The sequence below is a fragment of the Chiloscyllium punctatum genome, chromosome 37 (genome assembly GCF_047496795.1).
Source record: "Chiloscyllium punctatum isolate Juve2018m chromosome 37, sChiPun1.3, whole genome shotgun sequence".
Classification (NCBI taxonomy): domain Eukaryota; kingdom Metazoa; phylum Chordata; class Chondrichthyes; order Orectolobiformes; family Hemiscylliidae; genus Chiloscyllium; species Chiloscyllium punctatum.
Genome location: NC_092775.1, coordinates 14484383 through 14504824, shown reverse-complemented (window position 1 = coordinate 14504824; position 20442 = coordinate 14484383). Strand labels below are relative to the sequence as shown.

At 42.3% G+C, this 20442-nt stretch overlaps 1 protein-coding gene across 2 annotated transcripts in view; it reads left to right on the top strand.

Moving 5' to 3' along the window:
• Nucleotides 1-20442, top strand: part of LOC140462888 (glutathione hydrolase 7) — a 121991-nt gene that overhangs the window by 86255 nt on the left and 15294 nt on the right. For both annotated transcript variants that reach the window (XM_072556324.1, XM_072556323.1), the window contains exons 5-11: nucleotides 3822-3889; nucleotides 5970-6043; nucleotides 9172-9365; nucleotides 12657-12744; nucleotides 13571-13698; nucleotides 18459-18547; nucleotides 19591-19743. In XM_072556324.1, the coding sequence (XP_072412425.1) occupies nucleotides 3822-3889; nucleotides 5970-6043; nucleotides 9172-9365; nucleotides 12657-12744; nucleotides 13571-13698; nucleotides 18459-18547; nucleotides 19591-19743 (794 nt within the window). The remainder of the gene's footprint in view (nucleotides 1-3821; nucleotides 3890-5969; nucleotides 6044-9171; nucleotides 9366-12656; nucleotides 12745-13570; nucleotides 13699-18458; nucleotides 18548-19590; nucleotides 19744-20442) is intronic.

Sequence of the window (20442 nt, the reverse complement as noted above, 5' to 3'; positions counted from 1 at the left end):
CACCGTAACAATCCAGGGTGGAGAAGTGAAGCTGACCTTTTCAGAATCCAAGATAAAATTGGACTCTGTAGTGGGACACTTCAAAGATTTTTCTTGATGGAGGATCAGAGATTGGTTAAATACCTTCATCCCATCATCTTGAGATCTTTATGGTCAAAGGAATTTTGATTGCAACATTTAATTTCTGCTTTGTTTTCCTTCAATCCTAGCAAACTTATAAACTGTGTTTCTCCCTAATTTGGCTATTTCAATGTGTTCATTACATTCAGGGAATTTTGCATGACTTTTATTTCCAAATGTAGTCCAAACATTACTTATAACAACGATCTTTCTAACTTTGTAACTCTCTTGATTATGGCACAGAGCTGTTGACAGCAGGAAAATCTCATATTTGACACCCAGTTTATGAGGTACCTACTAGATAATTATTGGATCCATTTTATTGGCCTGTTGGTCACTGAGAAAAATAAAATGTGTTAGTGTTTCTGTGACTGATCATTCATTTGAGCAATGTCCATTCATGATATGAAAGTATACTTCTCTGTATGGTGTTATTTGTACTCACAGGACAAAGGCAGAATTGGGCTTGCTTCTAATGCCTTTTCCCCATCAAATGCAGACTAAATGACTTGTTTTAACTTAGGACCCAAGCTGGCTCTTGAAAAATTAGACTCAAGTATGTAAAAGACTTTGGAACAATAATGCAATGACTGAAGGGGTAAAACTAATATCTTCATAAACTGTCTTTCTTTGACACTTGTTCATTATTCATCTTGTTTAGGTTCAAGCCCATTCACTTTTTCAGACCCCAATAGTGTGATCCCGTTTGCTTGCAGCCACTCTGTATTCAGTTAGTGACAAATACCTAGCCATCCCAGCCACATACCCTGCTCCAACCCAACTTCTAGAAATCCTGGATGCCCTTAATTATCTCAGCCAGAGGTGGCTGCTATTCATGTATGGGACTTGCCCAAAAGTGTCAGTAGGCTGTTCAACAACCAAACTGGATGTAGCCCTGTTTGCTCAATGCTGATTAAGGAGGGGAAGTCTTACCCAGTATGTTTGCCCTTTCTCTCAATGAGGTAGCACCCATAGAGTCAGCTTTAGGTCAGCTTTCAGCAAAGATCAAGAAATCTGTAAGTGTTAGCTTTTAAGTATCAATGTTACTCTCTATAATACTCTCTATAAAAGAAGTTTCTTCTGTATCCCTTTAGCCATACTTGATTTATCTTGTAATCAATAAATCCTGAGTGATTTTCTGTTTGTCCCTGGGATGTGAGCCTTCCCTATTTACAAAAATATAAATTAGCAGCAGCGGTATGCCACTCAGTCCTTAAAGCCTGTTCCTGCTTTTCAGTAAAATCACGGCAAGTGTGATTACTTCACATTCCTGCTTACTCCAAATAATCTTTCACCCCTTGCTTATGCAGAATCTATCCACTTCTAATTTGAGGATGTGTGATTTGGAGAGGAACTTGCAGTTGGTGGTGCATCCACTGACCCTGATGATCTTGCTGATAGAGGTTATAAGCCTGTTAGATGCTGTCAAAAGAGTCATAGAGTCATACAGCACAGAAACAGACTCTTCGGTCCAACCAGTCCATGCCGATCATAATCCTAAACTAAACTACTCCCACCTGTCTGCGCATGTGCCAATATCCCTCCAAACATTTCTTATTCATGTACTTATCCAAATGTCCTTAAAACATAATTGTACTTGTACCCACCACTTCCTCTGGAAGTTCATTCCACGCATGAACGACTGTCTATGTAAACGAGCTGCCCCTCGTGTCTTTTTAAAATCTTTCTCCTCTCACTTTAAAAATATGCCCCCGAGGAATTCCCAACCCTAGGGAAAAGACATCTGTCATTCACCTTATCTATACCCCTCATGGGTTTATAAACCTCTATAAGGTCACCTCTCAACCTCCTACCCTCTAGTGAGAAAAGTCCCAGCCTATCCAGCCTCTCCTCATAACTGAAACCCTCCATTTCCTGACGTCATCCTGGTAAATCTTTTTGAACCCTCTCCAGCTTAATAATATAACGGGGCGACCAGAATTGGACGCTGTACTTCAGAATAGGCAAGTTGCAGCAGTGCACGTTGTAGATGGTACACACTGCTGCCACTGCCTGGTGGTGGAAGGAGTGAATATTGAAGGTGGTGGATAGGGTTTTGATCATAAATGCCGCTTTGTCTTGGATGGTGTTGCAGTAATCGAGTGTCGGAGTTCTGCTCATCCGGGCTGACTTGCACTCAATAGTTTGTGTTTAGTTTTGTGGAGGTGAGGAGGTAAGTTACTCATCGCAGAATTTCCAGTCTCAAAATGTATTGGTTGTTTCATATCCAAGATCAATCTGGGGAAAGGTACCAGCTAACCTGTTAAAGAATGATGCTTGACAAGGCAACGACTACATAAGGGAATAGAAACAGCATAGAAGGAAATGCTAAATGCTTCCATGATTTGGAGATGCCAGTTGGACTGGGGTGTACAAAGTTAAAAATCTCACAAACACTAGCTTTCGGAGCGTCGCTCCTTCACCAGGTGATGAAGGATGATGAAGGAGCGGTACTTTGAAAGCTAGTGCTTCCAATTAAACCTATTGGACTATAACCTGGTGTTGTGTGGTTTTTAACTAAATGCTTCCATTCCTTCAAACTGATTATTCTGACATGGTTAATATGTCACTTTTATTGCTATTTTTAAAGTCTTTAAACAATGAAACCTAGTCTTCAGAAAATCACCTGAATGTGTGATGTTAGATCACTTGGTGAAATACTTAACATGATGCCTAACTAGACTCATCCTGGGAAGTGGGAGTTATCCTGTGAGGAAAGGTCAGCTGGACTGGGCCGGTACCCTTTGGAGTTTAGAAGAATGAGAGGTGAGATCGTTGAAACGTGCAAGATGGTCTTGGGAGTGTGACTACTGGGAGAATATATCCTTTTGTAGGGGAGACTAGAACTAGGCCAAGAATAAGAGGTTTCCCATTTAAAGCAAAGATGAGGAGAAATATTTTCTCACAGACGGTCATTAATCAGGGGAATCCTGTTCCCGAGAAAATTGTGAAAGCAAGGCCTTTAGATTTACTCAAGGTAGAGTTAATCAGATTTTTGATTGACAAGAGAGCCGAGGGCTAAGGGGGGAGACTGGAAATTGGAGTTGAGACGAGACTGGATCAGCCATGATTTACTGAATGTGACAGCACGCTCAAAGTCTAACTCCTATATTCCTATGAACAGTGCTGGATAATTTGGCTCCTAGCAATAATCTGAAATTTTGGAATTTGAGTGTAAATGATGTCGCTTTCCCACTGCAACTCGGGCAGAAATTTACAGTGAAGCTAACTTGACCATTGGAAGGTACCGTCTCCACCAACCCCCACCCCCACATCCCAATGCCCCCCACCCACTTCACCACCACCACTTCCAAACTGTGAGCAGGCTACATTGGTTAATTGCAGGACTTCTGCTCCCCATTCAGGAGGTCTAGCAAAACCTCCCCCTTGGCTGGATTACATCTTCTCCAGCTTCCGTTCAGTGCCCTTAGGGGGAGAGTTTCTAATTTCTTTCCAAGAACAGCCTGCAGAAACCATGGAACAAATCACCACATGGTATGCTAACACCTTCTCACGCTGGCGAGAATGACTGATAGCAGCTGTGGAGATGTCCGAGGGGAGTGACCGTTCTGTCCTTGATTGAAAGTGCACAATTTGGGGAGAATTGAATATCTCAGAGAGAAGCCTGAACAGAAGATTTGTATTAAGAGAACTCCACAATATATATGTATCGATGATATCTTCTTTCCTTCTCTATGCAGCCTGGCCTCTTGGTGGCTGTCCCAGGAATGATACAAGGACTGCATCAGGCCCATCAACTCTATGGCAGGTAAACCTTACACCTGAGAACATTGCTATACAAGTTTCTGCTCCATGATCAAATCAATTTGTTTTTGAATTGGATCAAAATACTTGATTTTTCTTAACACAATTGAAATATTGAATCTTGGCAGCTTGTGATAGGGTGGCACGGTGGCTCAGTGGCTAGCACTGCTGCCTCACAGCACCAGGGTCCAAGGTTCAATTCTAACCTTGGGCGACTGTCTGTGTGGAGTTTGCACAGTCTCCCCGTGTCTGGGTGGGCTTCCTCCGGGTGCTCCAGTTTCCTCCCACAGTCCAAAGATGTGCAGGTTAGGTGAATTGGCCATGCTAAATTGCCCACAGTGTTAGGTGCATTGGTCAGAGGGAAGTGGGTCTGGATGGGTTACTCTTCGGAGGGTTGGTGTGGACTTGTTGGTCTGAAGGGCCTGTTTCCACACTGTAGGGGATCTAATATGGAAATTTGTAGAAATTATTTTTCTTCTACAAAAATAATTGAAGGAGCTGCTTTTCCTTTGGCAAGTTCAGAGCATGCTTTGCAACTGGTGGCCCAAAGCTTAAAATGGTTGTGGAAAATGGGCATGAGTTTAAAATCCATATCCCAGTTTGAGTGGCTGAGTCTGACAGAATCCAGAGTTTGTGATGGCCTGAAGGACCACCTTGTGGAGTTGATTTTCAGGTTCTCACTCCAAAATGAGTGGTGGGCGACCGTATTCAGGCCTGATTTTAAACTTAAAAGAGCCATGACACACAACATAGGTGCGATTTTTAGGGCTATTTTGCAAAAGTCAACACTGATTTTTCAAATCTTTTTCTTTGTTTGAATGAATTGCATCCTTCAATGTGTACCCCTAAACAACTGAAATTATTGCCTGAATACTTTGCTAAAAAATCAAAAAGAGAAGCTGTATCAAGTTTGCTTTTCAGAAAGGTTTTCTATTATGTCACCCTAACAAGCATGAACATGGAAAAGGAAGGATCAATAAGCTTGCCCATGTCTCCATTTCCAATTGCTCTGTTCCATTTGTCTTGAATTCATTCTTGGAGGCACACAGCAATCCGTATGATGTGATTTGCCTGTTTCACACATCAGCTACTCTATTGGTTCAAAATGACCAGTGTGTCAAATTCTAGGCACGTTTATGCTGTGGATTTGTGCCCAACAGGAACTGAAAGTTGCCTACTCAGAATAATTTAATCCAGTTCTTGGAAAAAGAGGGAGATAAAAGGTGCAGATTTTTCAGCATCAGCTAATATAACTGTTGCATTGCTGAACAGCAAAACTGACAAAGGATTTTGGAGATTGAAATGCCATAGTCCCCTTGTGAATCCATTCTACCTGGTTTTGGAACAACGGTTGCAACTTCTCCCACTGAAATAATCCAGTGAGATCAGTTAATTCACTGAAATTTAATTAACGGAGTGAGAAAGAATGTCTTCCAGCACAATCCCCTCACCCAACCTCATGATTGTGTAAAGTTTGGAACATTGGAAATAAAACAAACTAGAAAAATGAGTGTGCGCACACGAAACACTTGAATGCTAAATGAGCAGTCACAGATTAAACTGCTTCAGCTAAAACTCCATTTTAATTTTCAAAATGGAGAACCCTGCTTTTGTGCAATTTCTGAACATTATGGTGAACTGAAAGCTTGAATATGAAGATATATCCCCTAACAAAATCTGCAGTTATTTTTGGTGCTATCAAATTGCTCATGTCTTTATTCACAATCATAGGAACAGTAGGAGGCCATTTCACCCCTTGAGCATGTTCAATCATTTAATTAGATTAAGGCTGTTCTATGACCTAATTCTATATTCCTTAAACCCTTGGTGAACAAAATAATTAGTCAGCAAAAGCTTTCCGTTTACAAAAGGCAGTGATGCATTTAGTAGGCAATCTTAAGAAACTCATTTCGCAGAGTGCAGCTATTTTGTGATAGTTTACATATGAAAGCTGAATAGGGAGTGCTCATTTAACAATATGCCATGATAAAAATTGACCAGTGTACAAGTTTTGTAGTATGAGGACGTGCACACCCTGTTCAAAAGTGTCATGAGAATTTCTTGTTATTTTCTGATTTCTTCAGAATCTCCTGGTCTGAGTTAATGGCCACAGCAGCGAAAGTTGCACAAGACGGTTTCAATGTGACTCAAGAACTTGGTAGGTGCGATAATACTTTTCCTAAGATATGAAATTCAGTGGACAAGGGGTTTGTGACTACTCCCTAAAAGACAAATTGGAAAGAGAGCTTGATTGTTTGAATACATCTTGGCTCTCCAAGCTCCTCTGTACACTACAGGTGATCTAGCAGATATTGATACAAGGTGACAACATTTGTGAAAGTTTGAAGAAGGCAGAGATTTCCAATATGTAATTACTCCAGAAAAGCACGTAAGTGTTTTGAGCATATTTCCAATCAGGGCTCAAATTAGATTTTTTCTTTCCCCTGAGTGCTCGTCTGGAGACTTCTTGAAGTGTATTTTTTAGTATTTGGCGAGTTTTTGATTTTCTGGAGCTTTTTTTTAGTCTGACTCACTCACTCCCACAGCACGTCACAAGTGTGAGAGAGGACAGCAGATTCACAGACAGTGTGTGTGAGAGAGAGAAGCAAACAGCAACTTCATAAAAATTAGGAGGGATGGGGAACAGCAGTTTTATAAAGAGCATGAGAAAGAGTGGGGACAACAGTTTCTTAAATAGAAGAGCAGGCTGTGTGAGAAGGGTGGTGGAAGATAAAAGCCACTGATTGGGAACCTTTTCAACCTGTTCCTACCTGTCAGGCCCAAAGTGCAACATGGCAGAAAAACAGGTGATTGGTGTGTATTGCTGTGGTGTCTCTTTTGATTAACCAAGTGTTTTAATTAGAAGACATTATTGCAACTGGAGAGTTCATTTAAGAAAATTAACATCAATTAGTTTGGATGTTAAATATTATAAATTAAATAGAAAAGGCATAGTTGGACAGGCAATGTGCTACAGCTGCAGTATGTGGGAGGTGCTGGAGACCAGTGTAATCCATGGTGACCATGTGTGTTGCAAGTGTTGAGGAACTTTGACTCAGATTTGAGTAGAAGAGTGATGATCCAGTTATTGTGGTCCATGTAGATTCCAATGATATAGGTGGGATTAGGATAAAGATTCTCCTGAAGGATTATGAGCAGCTCAGGTCTAAATTTAAAAAGTAGAACCACAAAGGTATTAATCTCAGGATTATTACCTGAGTCGCATGAAAATAGGTAAATTAGGATAAATAAGATTAGATATAAATGTGTGACTCAGAGATTGATGTGGGAAAAATGGGTTTCAATTCATGAAGCAATGGCATAGCTCGAAGGAAAGAAAGGGCTTGGGATGAGCTTCATTTGAACCATACTGGGACCTGCGTCCTGGTGAATCATATGACCAGGGGCATAGATAGAGCTTTATATTCATTAGTGGAGAAGGGTTCAATTGAAGGGGAATTTAAAAATCAAACAGCAAGACGAGCAGAAGTGCAAGATAGTGAGGAGGCAAATGATCATCGACATGTGACAGGAAGGGATAGAAATTACCGCAGAAATTAGAACTAGAGTGAGTGATAATGGCAGCGGTCTAAATTTAAAGCTCTTTTATCTTCATGCATTTAGCATTTGCAACAAGATAGATGAGTTGATGGCACAAATAGAAATGTACGGTCATGAGATGATAGCTATCACGGAAGCTGGTTACAGGGGGACCTAAACTGGGTACTCAGTATAGGAGAGTATTTGGATGTTCCGGAAAAATAGGCAAAAAGGAAGAGGAAGTTTGGTAGTTTTGTTAATGAAGGAAAGTGTCAGTGCAGTGGGGAGTAATGATGCAATAGAGTGTAATATGGAATCAGTTTGGATGGAATTAAGATTTAGCAAGGGAAAGCCGTTATAGCTGATAGTTATGTCTCGGCCTTTGAAGAGCATCACTGTCAGACAAAGCCTAAATTGGCAAATAATGGAAGCATGTAAGAAGGTCACAAAAATTTCTCACTGGTGATTTCAAGTCTGGTCAAATCTAGGCAAAGGTAACATGGAAGATGAATTTCTAAAATTAATTGTGACTTAATTAATTAATTGTGGATCTTCTAGAGAGGTAACAACCACGACATGGTAAAATGTAAAAATCCAGTTTGAGGCAGAGCAACTTGGAACTCAAAACAGTGTCCTCAACTTAAGTCAGGGTAATTACAGAGGTATGAGCCAGCTGGAAAAATAGATGAGCAGGAAGGTCAGTGCACGAGCAGTCATAGATGCTTAAGCAGATACGTCATAACATTCAGCAAAATTTATTCTGATTGAAAAGAAGGACTCAGTGAGAAGGATGAACCAACTATGGTTAACAAGGTGGCCAAGGAAATTAACCTAAGTGGCAATAACGTGCCCTAGGCCAGAGAATTTCAGGAACCAGCAGCCAATGACTGAAAAGCTAATAAAGGGGGAGAAAATTGATTATGAAAGCAAATTACCAAGAAATATAAAAACAGCAACAATGTTTGCTGTGGGTATATTTCAAGAAAAAGAATAGCTATTAAGTGAATGTGGGACCCTTGGAGAGGACAGCTGGGGGCTTAATAATAGGTAACAGGGAAATGGCACTGCAATGTTTTGCTTCAGTCGGCAGAGTGGAGGAAACTATAATCACCCCAAAGAAGATATTGGACTTGAAACGTTAACTCTCTCTTTCTCTCTCCGCAGACACTGCTGAGTTTCTTCAGAATTTTCTGCTTTTATTTCATATTTCCAACATCCGTGGCATTTTGTGTTTAGCTAATTTAGGAGATCTGGGTATGAGGACAAAAATCAGAATCATAGCTAACTGAGCAAGTTAGCTGGAAAACTTTGAGCTGGGTAATTTTGAGATCTGAATCCAGGGGAGTCATTGAAAGATAGATCTGGAAGGGGATGGGCAGAAAGAAATAGCCTATGTCAGAAAAATCACATTGTTTTTATATTTTCAGAGTTATCTGCTTTTGAAAGAGCCAATAACTAGTTGAGTTACTGAGTTAGAGAGAACATGATTGAGGTGTGAAGCACAACAAAAAAGGTGTACAGTGTTTTGAGTCAGACCCTCCTTTCCAGTTTACTAAATCAATCCAGTCAATGCCACAATTTGATTTTAGTGTTTTACCAGGTATTTCACAGTAAGGTATTAAAATAGCGATGCGCATCTCTAGCTGGTGAAATCTCTCTTCTCTGGGAATGTTATGAAGTGAATCAAGTTCCTTTGGTGATCTGATGTAATTGTGTAACCTTTTCTTTTGACTGAAACTATTCCAGCTAAAGCGATCGATCGGGTTAAGGACTCAAATATGTCAGATACTTTCCGTGAAACATTCCTGCCACAGGGGCAACCATTACATCCAGGAGCTTTCATGAAACGTTTGGACTTGGCAGCCATTTTCAGTGCGGTTGGACTTGGGGGTGTTTCAGCATTTTACAGTGGAAATGTCACCGAAGAGATGGCTTCTGAGGTAAGGAGTTAAGCTTTTCAGTACCATAATGCTAAACACGAGGATCGCTTGATTGGCTACAGTAGAAATTAAAAGTTGGTTTTGTTTAATCTCGGTGAAATAATTGGTAAGTCAACTAGTCACAGCAGATTTATTTTTGATTTTCAATTCTGGGCTGTGGAAAACGCAGGTTGGGCCAGCACTTATTGCCCGTCCTGAGAAAAGGTGGTGATGAGCTGCCTTCTTGAACAACCACAGTTCATTTAGTGTAGGTAGATCCACAGTGTCATTATGGAGGGAGGGGGTTTAATGTTTATGACCCAGTGACAGTGAAGTAATAGCAGTATATTTCCAAGTCGGGATGGTGAGTGGCTTAGAGAGGAATTTCTAGGTGGTGGTGTTCCCATGTATCTGCTGCCCTTGTCCTTCTAGTTGGAAGCGGTCTTGGGTTTTGAAGGTGCTATCTAAGGAGGCTTGGTGAATTTCTGCACTACATCGTGTAGATGGTACACAATGCTGGTACTGAGTGTTGGTGATGGAGGGAGTGGATGATTATAGATGTGCCAGGCAAGTGGCAAGTTTCTTGTTGAAAAAACACTCATCCAAGCAAACAAGGAGTATTCCATCAAACTCCTGACCTGTGTCGTATGATGGTGGACAGGTTTTATGGAGTCAGGAGGTGAGTCACTCAGTGCAGGATTCCAAGCCTCTGACCTGCTCTCATAGCTAAATTATTTACATGGCCTGTTGAGTTCAGTTTCTGGTCAGTGATGACCCCCAAGATGTTGATAGTGGGAATTCATCGATGATAATTCTCTCTTATTTGAGATGGTCATTGACTGGTACTTGTTTGTATGCAAACATACTTGCCACTTGTCGGCCCAGACCTGGATATTGTCCAGGTTTTGCTGCATTTAAATTCAGTATCTGAGGAGTTGCAAATGACGCTGGACATTGTGCAGTCATCAATGAACGTCCCACTTTAACCTTGTGATGGAGGGAAGAATTGATGAAACTGCTGAAAATGGATTTTGTGCACAGGATGTACCTGGACAGTTTTCCACATTGTCAGGTAGATGCCCGTGTTCAAACTGAACTGGAATAACTTGACTAGGGGTGTAGCAAGTTGTGGAGACCACAGGCCTTAAGTACTATTGCCAGATGTTGACAGGGCCCACAAATTTTGCAAGTCAGTATCCTGTATCCTGTACCTCCATAATGTTTCTTGTTATCACATGGGGTGAATCAAATCAGCTGAAGACTAACATCTGTGATGATGAGGGACCTCTGGAGATATGAGATGGATCATCCTCTTGGCAAGGATAGTTAAATATCATCGCAAATACTTCATCCTTACCTTTTGTATTGATCTGATGGGCTCCCCTATCATTGAAGATGGAGATTTATGAAGTCACTGCCTCCTTCAGTGAGTTGTTTAATTGTCCACCACCATTCATGATTGGGTATAGCAGGATTGGAAAGCTTAGCTATTATCCGTTGGTTGTGGAATTCTCTAACCGTGCCTATCACTTGCTGCTTATGCTGTTTGGCACCCAGGTAATCCTGATTTGTAACTTCATCAAGTTAACACATTATTGTTATGTCTGCTGCTGTTCATTGAACCAGGGTTGATCTGCTGGCTTGATGGTAATGCTAAAGTGGGAGATAACCCAGGTCATGAGGTTGCATGTTGTGTTGGAATACAATTCTACTACTGCAGATGGCACACTGCATCTCATGTATACCCAGTCTTTAATTACTAGATTTGCTGAAAGTTCATCCCATTTAGCATGGTGATAGTTCACAGAACAGGATGGAAGATATCTTCAATGTGGAGTCTGGACTTCAGCTGCACTAGGACTGTGTGGCGGTCACTCTTTCTGACAATGTCATGGTCAGATCCATCTGTGGCAAGTGGCTTGATGAGATATTACTGAAGTAGGATCCTATGGGATAGGTTCTTATGGACTGAATCAATGGGTAGAACCAACAACATAATAGACTCAATGATTCACTATTGATCAGTTACTATTGTGTCTAGCTATTGGATAAATACTGTGACCATCTGATTTCAAAGTGTTACTTCTACAGCTAACATTACGCTTTTCAATAAAGTACATAAGACCCTAACACATAGGAGCAGAAGTAGGCCATTCAGCCCATTGAGTCTGTTCTGCATTTGACGAGAAGTAGGCCATCCAGCTGACTGAGTCTGCTCTGCTTTCAATGAGATCATGTCAGATTTGAAAATCCTCAACTCCTCTTTCCTGCCTTTTCCCCGTATTCCTTGATTCCTTTACTGATCAAAAATCTGTCTGTCATAGCCTTGAATATACTTAATAACCCAGTCTCAACAGCCCTGTATGGTAAAGAATTCTACAAATTCATTACCCCTGAGAGAAGAAATTCTTCCTCACCTCTGTCTTAAATGAGTGACCCTTTATTCTGAGAATATGCGCTCTTGTTCTAGAAAGGGACAAGGGGAAACAACCTATCTGCATCTACCCTACCAAGTCCCCTAATAACCTTGTATTTTTTTAATAAGGTCTCCTCTCATTCTTCTATATTCCAACAAGCACAGGCCCAAGGTGACTTTATAGAAGTTTACATAATTCATGAGGAGAGGGTGAATAGCCAAAGTCTTTTTCGCCAGGTTAAGGAAGTCCAAAACTAGGGGGCAAAGGTTTAAGGTGAGAGGGGCAAGATTTAAAAGGGACCTAAGGTGCAACATTTTCATGCAGAGAGTGATGAGTGTATGAAACGAATTGCAAGAAGAGGTGGTGGAGGCTGGTACAATTACAGCGTTTAAAAGCCATCTGGATGGATATATGAATAGGAAGGATTTAGAGGGATATAGGCCAAATGGGACTAGATTAATTTAGATATCTGTTTGGCATGGATGAGTTGGACCGAAGAGTCTGTTTTCGTGCTGTACGTCTCTATGATTCTATAACCTACTCAACTTCTCCTTATAAGATAATCTGTCCATACCTGGGAACAGCCTAATGAACCTTCTCCAGACTGCTAGTACTAGTATAATACTAGATACAAACTCTTCACTGCATTCCAGCTATGGTCTATACAATGCCTTGTATAGTTTCAGTAAAACTTCCTTACTTTTAACTTTCAAAGGCAAACATTCCTTTTTCCATGTCTACTACCCAATGAACTTGGATGCCAGTTTTTTTTACTTTAGTTCTGAATTTTCTTCTTCAGGGTTCACGTACAATAGACAGAATGGGTGTCTATCATAGTGAGTTGGATATGTCGGAGCGCTTAACACTGACTCAATTTACTTTTCTTTACCTCCAGGTTCAGAGTAAAGGTGGAGTACTCTCTGTGGAGGATTTTGCTAATTACAGCGTGATTGTTGAGAAGCCTGTTGAAGGATCATACCAAGGTCTGAATGGATCTCTGTGAATAAATTGGGAGGGACAAATTAAATCTGAAAGTAAAGTTCAGAAATTTCATGTCTCTGTATTTGAAGTGCGGGATCAGATTTCTTAAGGCACTGTGGTGTTAACTTGGATTAACTGTTGGCACCAACACCTCTGATGTTGCTGGAAGAAAATAAGAAAACCCATTTTGTCAAAGCTTTTCACCTTGAGCTCATTAGGACAATTGGCAGGAAATACAAATGGGAAAGGAAAATAACTTTTCTTATTCATTCAGGGAATGTGGGCATCACTAGCTAGGCCAGCATTTATTGTCTATCCCTAATTGCCCAGAGGGCATTAAGAGTCAGCCATATGGCTGTGGGTCTGGAGTCACATGTAGGCCAGACCAAGTAAGGATGGCAGATTTTCTTTCTTGAAGAACATTAGTGAACCAAATGTTTTTGTTTTCCTGACAGTTAACAATGGTTTCATGGGCATCATTAGACTCTTAATTCCAGATTTTTACTAAATTCAAATTCTATCACCTGACACAGCAGAATTTGAACCTATGTTCCCAGAATATTACCTGTCTGAGTTAATAGTACAGCAACAATACCACTAAGCCACCATCATCCCCTTCCAAGTTTTTTATTTGTTTAAAAAACTGTTTGACAAGTGAATTCTGATTATTGCATTGTATTATAGTTTACATTATGACAGTAGCTACACTTTAAAAATAGTTCATTGGCTTTGAAGCACTTTGATCTGTCTGCTGGTCATGAAGGGTGCTACATAAAAGCACCATGCTTTTTTTTGTAAAGCTACAGTTTACAATCTGCTGTTTTACAGGTCACTTTGTGCTCACTGCTCCAGCCCCACATGCAGGACCTGCACTTATTGCAGCTCTCAACATTTTGGAAGGGTTTAACATAACAGCGCACTCAACCAGGAATCTAACCTATCATTTACTCACTGAGGTAGGAGCTGTAGAGTTCAGTGGAGGATTGCTGTTCATCATCTTTGAGAGTTCTTAAACAGTTTTATAGAAATACTAACATAGTAAGAGAAGACCTGTTAATCTGTCAAAAATGATTTATAATGAAACTTGGGATTTAATGTTAAAAAGGACGTTTAAAAATGTTTGCTAATGACGTCAAGGGAAAAACTTTTATTCTACTGATTTTTTTTAAAAACAATTCATTCATGAGAGTCACTGGCAAGGCCAACATTTATTGCCCAGACAGCAGTCTAAGAGTCAACCTGTGAGTTTGGAGTCACATGTAGGCCACACCAAATAAACATAGCAGTTTCCTTCAAGGGCAGTCATGATTTGGAGATGCCGGTGTTGGACTGGGGTGTACAAAGTTAAAAATCACACAACACCAGGTTATAGTCCAACAGGTTTAATTGGAAGCACACTAGCTTTCGGAGCGACGCTCCTTCATCAGGTGATAGTGGAGGGCTCAATCCTAAGACAGAATTTATAGCAAAGGTTGGATATGTTGGAGAGAGATTCTGTACCTATCTGTCTTTAATTGTCAAATGGCTTGATGTAGACAATTGCTTATTTTATACTGCTGTGCAATTTCCTAGGTTCAGAGATACTAAAGGCCAGGTTTTCCACACAGATGGCCATCCCTGGCCTTTTTTAAAATAAAAACAGGGAGCTCTGCATTTCTGTGAGGAAATTCCGCTAAGGTCTCAGTAGTGATTGGAACCAGGTGGATCTTGTTGACTACAAGGTCCTTGATTGGGGTTGTTAACCTGGACCAATCAGGACACCCTGGCTGACCAACATGAACAGGGAATGGGGAGGTGTTGGCCGAGTGTAATTATCGCTTGTTTATTAATCCAGAAACCCAGAATAATGGGACCTGGGTTTGAATCCAGCCATTGAATTCAATTTTTAAAAAACTTAAACAGGGGATTTAGAATCTCCTTAGTGCAGGGAACTGACTCTGAGCTGGCTGGCCATAGACAGTGTACCATGCGCAAGTAAATAAAGGGTGACTTGGTGACGAGATACACTTATTTCAGTCTCCCTTGGAAGCTTCAAATAACGCTGATCTTGCCTAGCACACACCTTGTGTGACATTACCTATATGCCTCTGTCTACATTTTTTTTACACTCTATGATCTGTACGTCCTTTCTATGATCTGCCTGTACTTCTCATAAGCAAAAATTTTCACTGAACTTAGGTGCACGTGACAATAAATCTATCAATGAATCAATCAAACCGTGCTTCCATTCTGATAGTTCTCTTGTAGTGCAGGACTGTCAGAGGGAGACAACATACTTGCCCTTTTCACAGCAGTCAATTGCTGCATTCTGAAATGTAAAGATCTCAATGGCCACTTTGACAGTTACTGTCAGAGGTGCATGTGAGCTGAGGGCGCTGTCACCCCTCACCTCCCCAACCTATAGCCCAACCTGGAACCCAACCCAGGATCCAACACACCTCACCACCCAATCTGTAAACAACACCCCAAACTCCCCTGACCCCAGAAACTAACACTCCATACCCCCAATTACCCCCAGTCTAGGAACCATCAGTGACCCCTCCTCTAGGAACCGCCTGCCAAAGCTCAATCCCACTTCAACATCCCTCTGACAGATCCCCTCCCACTGCAGTCTGATCGGATCTGAGGGCGCTGGGAGGTAGGCTACGAGATGGTGACAGTGAAAGTTGGGTCAGATACCAGGAAAGTGGTAAGCCAGCTGGGCATGGCATCATCAGCTTGGGTGGGTGTAGTGTTCACAATTGATTAATTGATTGATTTATTGTCACGTGCACCTAAGTACAGTGAAAATCTTTGTTTACGACCGCATTCCTGATGAAGGGCTCCTGCCCAAAAGGTTGATTTTCCTGCTCCTCGGATGCTGCCCTGACCTGCTGTGCTTTTCCAGCACCACTCTAATCTTGACTCTGATCTCCAGCATCTGCAGTCCTCACTTACACCTGGGTCTAGTGTGCCAGCTGTGTTGGATGCCAAATGAGGAGGGGTTAGGGTGCCAACTGGGTAGGGTGTCAGGTTGATAGGTTGCTGTGGGAAGGAGGTAAGGTAGCAAGGTGGAAAGCCAGACAGGTAAGTGATGCATTGTTTACGGAAGTCATGATGGGTGAGAGAATGTGGGTCCAGCATGGGGTAGGGTGGGGACGATGGGTGTTGGCCCTGATGGGTGTTGGCCCCACGTCCAGCAGAGGTGGGTATGGGTGAGCAGGGTCCTGTGTGGAAAGGTGAGTGTCCAATCATGTTCTGTCAGACCAGGGGGCTCTGGTCAAGTTGGGTCGGTTTGACAGTAAGATAGGGTGTGGTCTGGCTGGTGAGGGTATTGGGGCTCGAGGGGTCAGGTTGGTCCAGTCAGAACTGGAGGTGGATGGGGGGGGTGGAATGAGTTCAGATCCGGGGATTTAGGGAGCGCTAGTCAGAGTCAAGCACCAGGTGGTCGGGCCTGTTCTGACAGCAGAGCCAGGGTGATCCCATCTGGGGACGAGGCTGAGGAGGCAGGAGTTGGGCACCCAGTCTGGTGGGGTCCCGAGAAGGGATCCGATCAGACTGCAGTGGGAGGGGATCTGTCAGAGGGATGTTGAAGTGGAATTGAGCTTTGGCAGGGAGTTTGGTGGGTGGTTCCTAGAGGAGGGGTCACTGATGGTTCCTCGATTGGGGGTATGGAGTGTTAGTTTCTGGGGTCAGGGGAGATTGGGGTGTTGTTTACAGATTGGGTGGTGAGGTGTGTTGGATCCTGGGTTGGGTTCCAGGTTGGGCTATAGGTTGGGGAGGTGAGGGGTGACAGGTACTATTGGGGGTGATGGGGTGATATGGGGCGTTGGGTCCCAGGTTGGGGGTGGTATGGAGTAACAGATCCAGGTGGGGGGTGGGACACTATTGGTATTTGGGTCCCAGGTTGGGGGGGTATGGAGTTTGGGTTCTGGGTTTGGGGGTATGGGTGTTGGGTCCATGGGGTGTTAGATCCCTGGGCCAGGTGCCCAGTCAGCGTTTGGGGACTGTAAGGAGTCTTGGAGAGGTGGAGTTGGAGTAAGTATGGGGCCTGTTACTTAAAGATTAAACTATGTAACTAATCATCCACCATTTACTCAGTAACTATTTTACTTCATGTTATCGAGTCATAGAGATGTTCAGCACAGAAACAGACTCTTTGGTCCAATTCATCCATGCCGACCAGATATCCCAACCTAATCTAGTCCCACCTGCCAGCACTCAGCCAAAATCCCCCTAAACCCTTCCAGTTCATATACCCATCCAGACGCCTTTTAAATGTTGCAATTGTACCAGCCTCCACCACTTTCTCTGGCAGCTCATTCCACACACATACCACTCTCTGCGTGAAAAAGGTCTCTTTTATATCTTGCTCTTCTCAGCCTAAACCTATGCCCTCTAGTTCAGGAGTTCCCCCACCCCAGGGAAAAGAACTATTTATCCTATCCATGCCCGTCATGATTTTATAAACCTCTATAAGGTCACCCCTCAGCCTCCAATGCTCCAGGGAAAACAATCCCAGCCTATTCAACCTCTCCCTGTAGCTCAAATCCTCCAACCCTAGCAGTGTCCTTGCAAATCTTTTCTGAACCTTTTCAAGTTTCACAACATCCTTCTGATAGGAAGGAGACCAGAATTGCACGCAGTATTCCAACAGTGGCCAAACCAATGTCCTGTACAGCTGCAGCTTGACCTCCCAACTCCTGTACTCAATACTCTGACAAATAAAGGAAAGCATACCAAACGCCTTCTTCACTATTGCATCTACCTGCGACTCCACTTTCAAGGAGCTATGAACCTGTACTCGAAGGTCTCCCATGTACAGTGCTCCCATGACACTGGAGTAACAACCATCTTGCCATTAGAAAATCTGGCACCGGCATTACCTGAAGGTTAAAAATCACACAACGCCAGCTTATAGTCCAAGATTTATTTAGAAGCACTAGCTTTCAGAGCACTGCTCCTTCATCAGTTGGTTGTCCGATGAAGAAGCAGCGCTCCAAGAGCTAGTGCTTCCAAATAAACCTGTTGGACTATAACCTGGCGTGTGTGATTTTTAACTTTGTACACCCCAGTCCAACACCGGCATCTCCAAATCATGATTACCTGAAGGGGGTGAAGTCAGCTACAAGTGGACAAATGGTCCACAAAGAGAGGAGATAGATACAGTATTCCTCAGAGGCATTAACAGTCCTCTGTTTCCAAGCCGAGGAGAGGGGAATATACACATCAATGCACCCTTTCCTCCATATGGAGCCTCAGGCAGTCTTTGTCCTCATTCCTGTAAGATTCTGAGTAGATTTCTTACCTCTCTGCAAAGTATCCCTCAAGCTAGGAGACTGGGCTGGTCTGGGTCCTTTGGGGAGGGAATGAGGGGTGATATTTAGGAAAATTCTGGCCAATGTTGCTGAATCCTATAACGGTCAGAAGATAAAAAGTGGACTGCAGTTCGGGAGGAAGTTAAAGATTTGGGAAGTGCTGAGAGCTTTGTTGAAGCGAAGAAGCCAATGGAACGTGGAGGAGATGACAAGGCAGAAAAATTTGAAGAGAATTTTCCAGAAGGTGTGTGTCAGAAATAGCTGTTGGTAATGGTGAAGTGGTAGGAGTTGGAGGAGCTGCAGATTTGTGTTTTGTCTTCCAGCTTCCTGATGATCCATTGAGCTCCGTCCTCTTAAAATGAAGGTATAGTTTGCCGTCCCCACGCGCCCTGCTAATTCCTTACTCTTTTTATCTTCAGTCACTGAAAATTGCTTTAGCCTTGGCGAGCAGCCTTAGTGACCCTTTCTTTAATTCCACTGTTACTCAACTGATCGAGCAGATGCTCAGGTAAGAGATTTAATTTTCATTATTCTTTATTCAAAGAAAAACTTTCAACCAATTCAAGACTTCCAGCCATTACATTTTGCAAAATCATCCTATTATTTAGAGCTGTGGCTTAGTAATGTGGTATCAAATTCAGAAACCTGGCTGAAGGGTTGATTTTCAGTGCACTCTGTATATTGGCGAAATGTCCCAACAGTGAAATCCAATTGCATGTTCCTTGAGTTGTTTGTAGTTGATAGAATGCAGACTGAGTTCAAACAACCTGGGCTTGTCAAATTCAAAACAAATTTCAGCTATTAGGTATGATTCTGCATTTGAGCAACACTTGCCAAACAATCCTAAGTGCGCCAAAGGTACACTTATAACTCTGTAAAGATAACCAATTGAGATTGTAACATGGCTCATTTCCACTTGCAATAGGAAGTGGATTCATATGCAAGGTCTGATTCTCTGCAAATAAAAGGAATTGCGCATTTTTTGAATTACCTGCGAGTTTATAAAGTTTGTTCCTCATATTTTCCCTCCACAGTAATGCCTCGGTCAGTCAGAATTGGTTTGCAACCAATCAGCACCCTTTCTCCTGTAGTATAAATTGGTGTCACCGTTCAAAATTTGGCTTTCTTGTATTTGTTCTGATGAAAGCAAGATGGCAAAGCTGCCGCAACATATCTCAGTCAGTGATACAGTGTATATTCTTGTAAAGGCATAGGGTGTCTTTATAACACATTGGCACGATGTTTGTGATGTCTTATGATGAGATTTGACAATGCCTTGTATTCTTTAAACGGGGGCCATGTACAAAATCCTTTCAGTAATGTCATTTTGGGGTTGTGCTTCAGTGAGGGGTTCTCCTGATTTTCATGGAAATTCAGTAGGAAGAGATGCAGAAGCTGCAGAACAGCGGAATAACCGACATGTCGTTTCTGCTAAAGCTACAGCAGAATTTCTGGGTCAGAATTACCTTTGAGGGAAATTTAGTCCATTTCATTTCGCCGTCATATCCATCCTGCTGAAAACCTCTTCCTTTTGTCTTTTCTTCTGTCCAGCAAATCAGAAGCCAAAACTCTGCATCAGTTGATTAATGACAGTGCGGCATTCCCTCCTGCTCACTATCTACCCTTCTACTCCTTGGAGACTGGTCCTTCGGCAAGCCAAGTGCACGTCTTTGGACCTGATGACTTCATTGTTTCTGTTGTGAGGTAAAAATGAATTATTCATTGCATTCAAGCATTGTTTGACCTTTGGGAATCTGATCAAGTTGAGCTCTTCCTTTTTAAGTGACTGACTTATTCGCAGTAATCTACTATGCGAGTGAGGTCTTTCCCATTGGCGAGTCATTAGAAGGAATCGTTTTTAACTTCGGCATTGTTGATTGTCCTTGTTATCATTTTAAAAATTTTCGCTCATGGTCAGAAGATGTTGCTGACTGGGCCAGCAATTTTAGCCCATTCCTAATTGCTGGAGGTCTGGGGTCAAATATAAACCAGACCAGGTAAGATTGGCCGATTTCATTTCTTAAAGGAGATTGGAGGAATGCATTCATTTTTATCACTCACTTTGCTATCATAGCATCCCAACAGTGTGGGAAGAGGTTATTTGCCCCTTTGATTCTGCACTAGCCTTCCAAAGGACATCCCATCCAGACCCACCCCATCCCGTAACCCCACATTTACCATGACTAATCCATGTAGCCTACACATCCCTTGGGCAGGATGGGCAATTTAGTATAGCCAATCTACCGTAACCTGCACATCTTTGGATTGTGGGAGGAAACCGGAGCACCTAGAAGAAACCCACGCAGATACGGAGATTGTGCAACCTCTACATGGGTAGAATTGAACCGGGGTCCCTGGCGCTGTGAGGAAGCAACACTAGCCACTGAGTCATCATGCCACACC